General features: G+C 31.9%; 1 protein-coding gene across 1 annotated transcript; it reads left to right on the top strand.

The window, feature by feature from the left end:
• On the top strand, positions 1-5,049 carry LOC114737316 (senescence/dehydration-associated protein At4g35985, chloroplastic). Its single transcript, XM_028925232.1, has 5 exons — positions 1-686; positions 2,916-3,049; positions 3,126-3,292; positions 3,411-3,495; positions 4,718-5,049. Exons 1-5 carry the CDS (start codon positions 105-107, stop codon positions 4,884-4,886), a joined length of 1,137 nt encoding a protein of 378 aa, XP_028781065.1. The 5' UTR covers positions 1-104; the 3' UTR covers positions 4,887-5,049.
• The last annotated feature ends 5,523 nt before the right edge of the window (positions 5,050-10,572 follow it).

Raw genomic sequence — 10,572 nt, 5'->3', positions numbered from 1 at the left:
AAAACATATCACCTTTTCTTCATCTTGCTTGCCTTTATCTTCATTAATATTCCAAAACTTGCGGTCCCCAACGGAAGCAAACATAATCACAGGGAGACAGAGACATGGGTTGCTGTTTCCGGGGCTCAAGAACTCAGCCTCCCATGGCGACCTCGTTTCAAGAATACTCATCAGGACCACCACCACAACCCAGAAATCTCCGGCAAGAAGTTCTGTTCGAATTCCCAGGATGCAGAGTTCATCTCATGGACGACGGCGAAGCCATCGAACTGGCACAAGGCCACTTCGAGATCGTCAGAGTCGTCGACGATAACGAGTCACTGGCCACAATCGTAAGAATCGTCGGCGGCGACCTTCAATGGCCGTTGACGAAGGACGAGCCGGTGGTGAAGCTCACTGCGGTGAACTACCTCTTCTCGCTGGCCGTAAAAGACGGCGAGCCTCTGAGCTATGGCGTGACGTTCTCAGAACAGAGTATTGGGAACTTGGGGTATTTGGATTCGTTCTTGAAGGACCATGCTTGCTTCTCCGGACTGAAATCGAGCAGTAGGAAGAATGATATTGATTGGAAGGAGTTTGCTCCGAGGGTTGATGATTATAACCATTTTCTGGCAAAGGCAATCGCCGGCGGTACTGGTCAAATTGTGAGAGGTATCTTCATGTGTAGCAATGCCTATACCAACCAGGTTTGTCTTCTCTACTTCATTATTCATTTACCCATTTTCATTATCCCCTGCATTAGATAACATCACTTTTTAAAACCTCAAATGTAAAACTTAATGCTTTGATGCTGATGATAAATGTAAACGTGATATCTTAATGTAAGGTAACAGCTGCCTCCTATACTTAACATAAGACATAGCTTAACTTTTAATTTGATACTAAATATAAAATTTTAATTCATTTTGTCTTTTATATTTATTTATTTTTTTACAAAGTAGTCTTTGTAATAGTCACGTGTTGAATGTTTTATTAAATGATAGTTTTAGCTAATACATATGATTAACAGGAGTATTTTATGAAAGATAACACTTATTTATTATAAATAACTAATTTAATTAATTTTCTTAACTCTAAATTAATTAATTAGGTCTTTTATTAAGGGGGTGTTTGGGTTTTTTGCCAAACCATGGTTTGGCTTCCCAAACCATGGTTTGGCAAAAAATTTGCCAAACACCCTTAAAATTTTAAAAACCATGGTTTCCAGCAAAACCATGGTTTTGAGCTGGAAACCTTGGTTTCGGTTGAAGCTGCACGCCACCCGCTTCTGAGGAGTCTTCTGAGGAGTCAAAATAGTCGTTGGTAATTATTGGTCCCTCAGTAGCTTCCAACGGTGATATATATATATATACATATTTTATTAATATATATTATTTATTAATATATGTACATATTTAATTATTTTATTAAATTATTTTGGGAAAAAACATATTTATTTATTTTATTAATATATGTACGTATTAATTTTTTTTATTAATATTTTTTATTTATTTTAAATAAAGATATATTATGAAATATATCTTATATGTAATTATCATTTATACTTATGTCCTTTTTAGTAATTTCTACATATAAAAAAGTACTTCTGACAACAACTATCCAAACACTCTCACTTTATCAGAATTACTTTTTCAGAAAAGCTATTCTTTCAAAATCTATTCTCTCCATAATCTATTCTCCAGAAGTTATTCTCCAAACCATGGTTTGAGGTTATCCAAACACCCCCTAAGTTATAAAGATAATAATTGACTTTTAGTGGGTGTGTTTGTTGCCAAGGGGAAAAAGAAGGCAGAAAGAAAAATGTTAGCTGTATGCAATAGCAGGGCGGGTATTATAGCTAGAAGGGACAAATGGCCCTACAAAGACTTTTTGCCTCCTAACTAATCATTGTACTCCCTGATTCGTAATATTAGTCAATTTAGTTCATTAAATATGTTTTAAATTACTTTTTTTCAATTTTATTAATATTAAATGAGGTAGTAAAGAAGAGAGAAAAATAAAGTTATATTTAAATATTAATTGTAGAGACAAAATTAAGAAATAAAAATTAATTATTCTTCAGGTGACTATAGTTTTTACCAAGCTATTTTTCTCAAAGCGACTTATATCACGAACGGGAAGGAATATGTGTGACACTTTTACCCTATATATTTAGGCAATTTAACACCCCCTCCCTATAGGGAAGGGACCAACTTACCTCTATTTTCATTATTTTGACAGCATGAGGTATATAACCCAGAGCATCCTCTATGAAAGGAAGTGTATGGTCACGTGAGCTAAAAGCTCTAAGCTGTATGATATGTGTATTATGCATGTATGAAAGCTCAACCTTGGTTGGTCACTTAGATCAAATTAGTTTGTTAACTAGTCTGATCAAGAGTTTTGACAGATTGAATGGATTAGGTTTTATATTTTTTCTCTCCTTACTAACATCATTTTGGGTTAAAAAATACAAGGAAAAAAACCAATCATCCATTATATTTATGCTTCAGTAATTCTATTTCATTGGCTTATATTTAGTTTGTGTATAAATGTTCTATTTACTTGTGTGTTAATATCTTTTATATTTAAATATTATTCTTTTCAGCTTTATATATAAATATTTTTGTATATTTTAATCATGACTAGGCTAAGTAACTCTGGTTGAACTACTAGTTCTTGAACCACTAGTTCTTGAACCACTATTTTGATCAATTCAATAACCAATAATACAGTTTTAACTACCCTGTTTTATTACAGAAAGAAAAATGTGTGTTTATGGCCCCATATTTGATGATATTAATTTCAGTGCCTCCAAAACATGTGTATATATAATTGTCCCAACAGCCTTTTTTTTTTTTTTTGGTTGCTCCATATCTGTGTTATGGTAAGTATGTTTGTTGAAGTTTGATCTAAAATTAGTGGGGGAAAAGCAGATCCAGAAAGGAGGAGAAACAATCCTAAAAAGTGGCGCTGAACAGAACAACAATGGTTTCATGCGCAGAGATAGTAGGGGCTACACTAGTTCTGGTTCCACGAACAAGAACCAAGTGAACCAGAATCTTAAACGGTACCCAAAAGTAACTGATATAACTGATACATTACATATATAGTGGGCAGAATCTGATGAAAATGTTGTAATGTAGGGTGAGGAATGTGTCGAAGATGACAGAGAAGTTAAGCAAGTCATTGGTGAATGGAGTTGGAATAGTGAGTGGATCAGTGATGGGACCCGTTGTGAGATCAAAACCAGGACAGGCTTTCTTGAAGATGCTTCCTGGGGAGGTGCTCTTGGCTTCTCTTGATGCAGTCAGTAAGTCAATATAATCTCATTAATGAAACCTAGGTTTGGATTGATGGAAGATTCATTATTATATTCAAGGTTTGTAACGTTGTGTGTTGTTCATTACAATGTTGTTTCCATGTCACAGACAAGGTTCTTGATGCAGCTGAAGCTGCTGAGAAACAGACACTTACTGCAACCTCCCACGCTGTAACTAGAAGCGTCACCAACAGGTAGCCCTCTGGTCTGAAATATATGAACTGGTTAGAAAGCTAGTTTTGATAATAAATACTCCTCCGGTCCTAATTATAAGACCTAATTGACTTATTTGAGGAGATTAAGGAAGTAAGTTAAGTTAGTTATTTATAATAAATAAGTGTTGTCATTCCTAAAATATCCTTGCTAATTAAGTATATTGGCTAAAACTCTCATTATTAGAAGGATTATCTTGAAAAAAATGCATAAATATAAGAGACAAATAGATTGGGGTCTTATAATTAGGACCAAATAAAAAGTCAAATGGGGTCTTATAATAAGGACCGAAGGAGTATAAGATTTTAATCTATTTTGTCTCTCATATTTATTATTCTTTCTCAAACAAATTCATCTATTCATCTAACTTATAAATAGCAATACCACTCCAGTCCTAAATATAAGTCGCTATTATGAGAAAATTTTAATTCTAGATATAAGTCACTTGTACTATATGTGATGCTTGTTTTTTTAATTTTACCCTTATTTATTTTTTATTGAAAAGAGAGAAAGAATGGAGAAATATGGGAATGATTGATAATTGTAGAGAGAAAAAATTTTAATAAGGATAAAATTGGGAAAAAAATTCATTTTGATGTATTCTTTGGTATGTGAGAATGTGTTACAAGTGATTTATTTAGCTTCCATACTCTACTCAAATTACTGCCTCCGGTTCTGATTATAAAATCTCGTTTGTAGACTATAAACAAGGTTTTATAAGTAGAACTAGAGGTAGTAGTTAAGTAGTTCTTACATTAAAGACTGAAAGAGTAATTAAAAGTCATGAAACTTCCTTAAACTCTACTTCCTCTAGCTTATAATATAGAAGTTAGATAGCTAATTTACAGAGATTAAGAAAATAAATTAAATTAGTTATATATAATAAATACACATTAGTTTTCCTAAAATACCTAATTTAGTCATTTATATTAGAAGCTATTCTCATCGATGAAAACTTTTTTTAGCATGTGCGATGACAATCATGAATTTGCGAGACAACAAAATGAATTAAGTTGTTTGGATGAGCTGCTCAGAAACATCTTCCCACAGGTCAAGACAAAATTTCTCATATGCCTTGTACACTGTAAAAGATACAAACATAATCCAAACACCTAAAACAAATACTTGAACAAGTTTCTACATTCAGAATTAAGACACACAACAAATTTGAATATGAGATGATTTTGGATGCTTGATGAACAGGTTTGGAGAAAATGCAGGGGAAGCTACAGAGCATGTGCTTGCAACTGCAGGACATGCTGCTAACACTGCATGGAACGTTTTTAAGATACGAAAGGCCATAAATCCAGCTTCTTCTGTTAAAACTGGCGTGCTTAAAAATGCAGCCAAGAACGCGTCTCTCAAATACTGATCATCCCAAATTTGGTGAATTTAGTAACAAGAAACTGTATTATTCATTTCTAGTTCTCTTCTCCCATAAAGTAATGGGAAGCCCTCTCATGTTATTTTTGTTGGAGAAACTGGTTGATGAATATCTTGTTTGGTTCTGTGAATGTCATGGTTTGCTTTATATATCTCACCTCTTTTAAAAGCTTTCTTTCTTTGCTTTTTTTTTTAAATTTTCTTTTAATTTATTATTGTGATTTGCATATAATATAAATTTGCTATACCTTAATCAATCGCCGCCTTTATGTAAACATCAGTTATTAAAAATCAATATAGTGCTCTTTTGCCGCCACCCGGCCCCGGGGGGGGGGGGGGGGAAGCACCCAAACTTGAAGCCTCCAAGTTGAGCATTCATGGACTTGATGAAAATCACATCTGCAGAGTGAATAACGTGCCTTTAAGCTACATTGTGTGCGTGCGTGTGTGTGTAAAGTTTTATCTTTCTGTCACTTAAAGTTTTAGATGATAAAGATTCATATAACTTTGGGTTTTATATATACTAGTGTGTGTGTGTGAGAGAGAGAGAGAGTTAAAAGAATATATATCATAAGCGACGTGTTATGTTCGAAATTATTGTTATGGAATTCAAATTTATCTGCATAAATTTGAAAGTTTATATCAGTTGCTTATCATAATATAAAAATGATAGGCAAAAAAAAGTATTTTATTTAAAATAAATATATTTAAAATTAACTTGGCTGCATATATCTATCTGCAAACTGGTTTAGTTAGCAAATTTTGAATCTTTGGAAAGAGTTTCCCCAAATTTTGGAACTGTATTAGGACATAGGAAATAAATAAGAGAAAATCTTACATGGCTTTTAGTCAAATAGGTGGGATTTATTTTCATGGCAAGGCCGATGCACATGAGATGGTTTCATGAGACGCAAAATTTTCGGACAAAAAATGTCCCCAATTATGAAATTTTTGAACACCTTTACCCCTTGTTCAATTAAATTCAAGTTAGTCAGATTATGAGTTTAATTAAGGTTTGAGGTAATTAAATACCTTAAAAGTATTCACAAAGAAACACCTAGTATCTGAAAAAATTTTTTGACTCTTATATACTCTAAAAGTTTATTTTCGTAACAAAAATACTCTTGTCGTTATCCACCATTATACTTAACTGTTAAATTATGTGGTTTAACCGATGCATTTAACGGTCAAACTTAAAAACTTAATAGTATATAATGGTTCATAGCAGAAATAATACGAAATAAAACTTTTAAGACATATAAGAGTCTAAAAAAATTTTTAGGTGCTGAATACTTTTTCATTGCTGCATTTGAGATATTCAAGCACCTTATAGTTTTTTTAAAGCATCTCGTAGATTTAGTTAAATTGAGATTATCATACGCACGTTAACATGACTTCTTTTTTTTTTTTGTGGTTTTCTGTGGTAGTAATGAAACATTATTGGGACGAGACCGATATGGTTTGGCTCTGAATTTGGTACGTTTGAGAACCTTCTTGCCACTAAATTCCGTGGATGTTAAAGAATGGTTTCTGAAATAATAAGAAAGATCAGATCACGATATCCTTAAAAAATTCAAATGTTACCAGAAGTAAAATACTCTTCTCGTTCTAAATATAAAATCTATTTTGTAGTATAATTTACACTATAAAATGAATTTTATATTTAGGAGCGGAGGGAGTAACATATATTCTAAAATCTAAATCTTTAGAATCCTTCAAATCTTCTTTCCCCGTATTTCGTTCAGGCCTGCCCCTCCGTATATTTGCAATTTGGTTTGCAGACGTGTTAATAATCACAGTACATGGACCTCATCCATCTGTGAGCTTCTGTGTAGGAAGAAGCTCCCCCAAACCCCCCCCCCCGGGGGTCTTTGAACTTGGTTTACTCAAGTAAGATAAGAGCCAACTAGATTAGGGTAAGCAACCTTTTTAGACCAGGCCCTTCAGCCCCGGCTCGTTTTTTCACCTCTAAATAATTATATGCATGGACCTTATGCGTTTGTAAACTTTGATAAGAAGTCATCTCCTTAGGTTTCTCTATCTATCAATGAGGGCTGAGTCTAACTGAAGATGTAGTGAATCAATATCCAAATTTCTATTGAAAAAAGTATCAACATTTAGTGCGCGACAATGTTTCGAACATGATTGCCTGTATTAGGAAGATACTTGTGTCTATAAAAAAAAGATCTCTCTCTCTCTCTCTTCGTTCTTGCTATAAATCAAATAAAGATCTTTGAGCTTAGTTTCTTCCAGCAAGATAAGAGCCAACTAGATGCATCACAAAAAAGAAATTGCGAGCTTAATTAGAAGCATTATTCCCTGAGTGATGAGAAGAAAAAGCACTAATGTTGGATATACGACCTCCTCTGCATTTTAATGATTCTTGGTGCATCTCTCTCATATAATAATCTAACAAAAAGAAAAGCCAATTCATCATTTGAGTGAATATCTAGAAATGACATTTCACAGTCACAGCTTATAGCTTGGTGAGATGACGAAGATAAAACAATTATTAATTGGTCTAATCATTATCGTTCACACTTGTTTATTTAATTATTTTAATTCTACCCCTGGCTGCTACTACTTAATCTCTTATAATATAGCCCTTAATTTTTGTTCAGTGTTTGTAGACAACTTTGCACAACAATGAAAGTTAAATCGTATAATTCTTGGTTTTGTCCTTTTGTTGGAAAGTTGATTGATCACAAAGGAATATGTATACCTATAAAGCAATATGAACATAGCTAACAAATTTCCTGCAATATACTAATAAAATTATGGTAGTTTTATTGCACTAATCTCCATATAAATATATATAACTCAATTAATTAATTAATTAATGAGGAGGGAAGTTAATTAATGTCCTTGTCAAATATGCATGCTTTAATTTGTACGTCTGTGTGGCCTCAACTGAGTGAAACATCTTAATCATGCTTTTCTCAGGCCACCATCAAAGTCACTTTCAATATATAAAAATAAATATATAGATATATAAATATATATATATAATATTCTTGCTTTTTAATCATAATGAACCCTTAACAGTGAAATAACATTTCAAAAGAATACCAGAGTCAAAAGTTTCTGAGGACTTAAGAGAGTGTAAAATTAATCCCACTGTCAGCTTACTGAATTCCTCCAATGTAAATCACGTTAACCTAACTTCGTACATATAAAAAAAAAAATTATGTCAAAAATTGGTTAATTAACTTGTTAAATTTGTCAAAAGGATAAGAAATTACAATGCTTTCCATTATTGCTAGTTAGAAGGTTATTTCTATTTCCAACTTTCTAAGATTGGTACTTTTTAAATTCAGAATTTTTTTTAGATAATGTAGCATTCAATAGTCTAATGCTATTTTCTAGTAGCATTCAACATCCTAATATTATTTATGGTATATCCGGCATTAATTCTAATGTTATTTTCTTGGTACACCATCATCTCTTAATGTTATCTTCCAATGCAGTGTCATTATCTTATTTCAGTCTAGGACACACTAAGATTAAAGTGTTAAAAGAATCAGAAAAATATGCATTATAAATAAGATTAAATTTTTAAATGCAACTAAAAAATAATTTTAGGATATTGAATGCTACTTTATTTCTTATTTAAAAATCATTTAAATAATGCAGTTAATTAAAACTGACATATATTTAAAATCAAAATAATTCCATTAAAAGTATTTATTCTCACGAGGCTGAACATTTTCCCCACAAAATACTGACATTTAACTGTCTCTCACTTCTTAATTACAATCAATGACAGAACATTAAAAAAAAAAAAAAAAAGAACTAGACATTACCTAAAAGTAACTTATGTTTTAGATTTTAAAAAACCTTCTAAAATATATTACTTGTATTTTTAACCTGAAAGACTAATTCAATTTGATTTATGATAAAAGCTGTTTTATTATAGTCAATCAAAGACAACCATACCAAACCAATAACTAAATATAAAGCTGTTTAAGTCATTCTCTCATTATTGTACTAAGCTATTTTAACTAACCCATTGATCAAACCCACTATCCAAATCAAATGTACTCTCTAAATTTTATTATATATCAGACTAATTATATTCAATTAATTTGGCCTCGTTTAGTCACCCTGGCTAAACACACATACACGCATCTGTATAAAATAACCCACTTTATAGATTTGGCATGCCCCAATGCTCTATAATTAATGATTATATGCAAACTTAGCACATGTTTCATATGTATGTGCCCTAAAAATAAGTATATCTATATGGGCATCATGAGGAACAACTTTTTATGAGGAGTCAATACGAAAATAACAAAGCATATAGGGGGGGAGAGAGAGATTCGGTTAAGGTGAAAGTGAGGAGGCAGAACCTGGAAATTCCAGACAATTCTGGGGTTTGATTAAAGACATATCATATTTATATATTGTTTTTAAATGCTCCACTCAGTGTTGATGGTCCCTTTGATTATTCTTTTACTTTTTTGTTATTTGTTTGTTTGTTTTTTTCCTTTGTGAGCTAAGGCAATTTGCAATTCGGACCTAATTAACCTCTGAAAAGCCACTTAATTATAAAATATTTAAAGCAATAATATATCTTTAAGCCGAAAATAACGGATGGTGCTCTTCTTTAGTTCTTTGGTTTCCTTGTAATTTGTGTGGGCTAACTAATAATTTATACATGTTGTGTATGTACTACACACACACACACCCATATATATATATATATATATATGCGCCAAACTGCACATGCACATTAAAATTGTTTTTTTAAAAAATATTTACCAATTAACAGCCCTATACCACTATAGTTACAACTTTAAATCATGTACTACCTCTGGTCCTTAATATAAGACCCTGTTTGACTTTTAATTTGGTCCTAATTATAAGACCCCAATCCATTTTGTCTCTCATATTTATGCATTTTTTCCAAGATAGTCCTTCTAATAATGATAGTTCTAATCAACACACTTAATTAACAAGGATATTTTAGGAATGACAGCACTTATTTGTTACAAATAACTAACTTAACTTACTTCCTTAATTTCCTCAAATTAGTCAACTGCGTCTTATAATTAGGACCGGAGGTAATATTAATCAATCAGTGTTTTGCCATTATATATAATCCTTTCTAAGAGGCAAGCTTAAAATGTGTAGTTACTACGTTAGATGATGAAGAGTATACCAAGTGGTTCCAAACCTGTCAATGGTTAACTGTTCTCGTCATTTGCTATATATGTAGAAGTTAATCATCACTTAACTATTATTGTTATTCATACGCTAGTCCTTACTTAAACTCGTTGATATACAAAAATAACATGTAATTAATTAAGTTTTTGTTATTTGCTAAGCGACAATTGTTATTCACTTAACTGTTCTTATCATTTACATGCAGGTCTCTACATAGATTTATTAATATACATACGCAAATAACTTGTCACCAGCTTTTTTTTTGCCATCAAATATAATAACTTGTCACTAGCTAAACTATTCTCTTCATTTGTTAAACGAAAGTTATTATTCACTTGGCTGTTCTTTTCATTTATTAAATATATGTTCTTCCTTAAACTTGTCTAAGCAAATGCACAACTTGTCACTAGTTTCAATGTTTTGTTAACATACAAAAGTTGTTATTCCCTTGTCATTTCATATATCTCTTAAAACTTGGCAGTTATCTTATAATATTTTGCACTATA

Source organism: Neltuma alba, unplaced genomic scaffold (assembly GCF_004799145.2).
Source record: "Neltuma alba isolate B1F8T4 unplaced genomic scaffold, ASM479914v2 tig00013430_pilon, whole genome shotgun sequence".
NCBI lineage: Eukaryota > Viridiplantae > Streptophyta > Magnoliopsida > Fabales > Fabaceae > Neltuma > Neltuma alba.
The sequence above is the reverse complement of the archived record's forward strand: the minus strand, read 5'-3'. Positions and strand labels throughout refer to the sequence as shown.

Bases quoted from the DNA above. Each gene is read 5' to 3' on its own strand.
- LOC114737316 (XM_028925232.1), top strand. From the start codon at position 105: ATGGGTTGCTGTTTCCGGGGCTCAAGAACTCAGCCTCCCATGGCGACC. The intron at 3,050-3,125 runs GTACCCAAAAGT...GTTGTAATGTAG, and splicing joins GTGAACCAGAATCTTAAACG to GGTGAGGAATGTGTCGAAGA. The intron at 3,496-4,717 runs GTAGCCCTCTGG...CTTGATGAACAG, and splicing joins ACTAGAAGCGTCACCAACAG to GTTTGGAGAAAATGCAGGGG.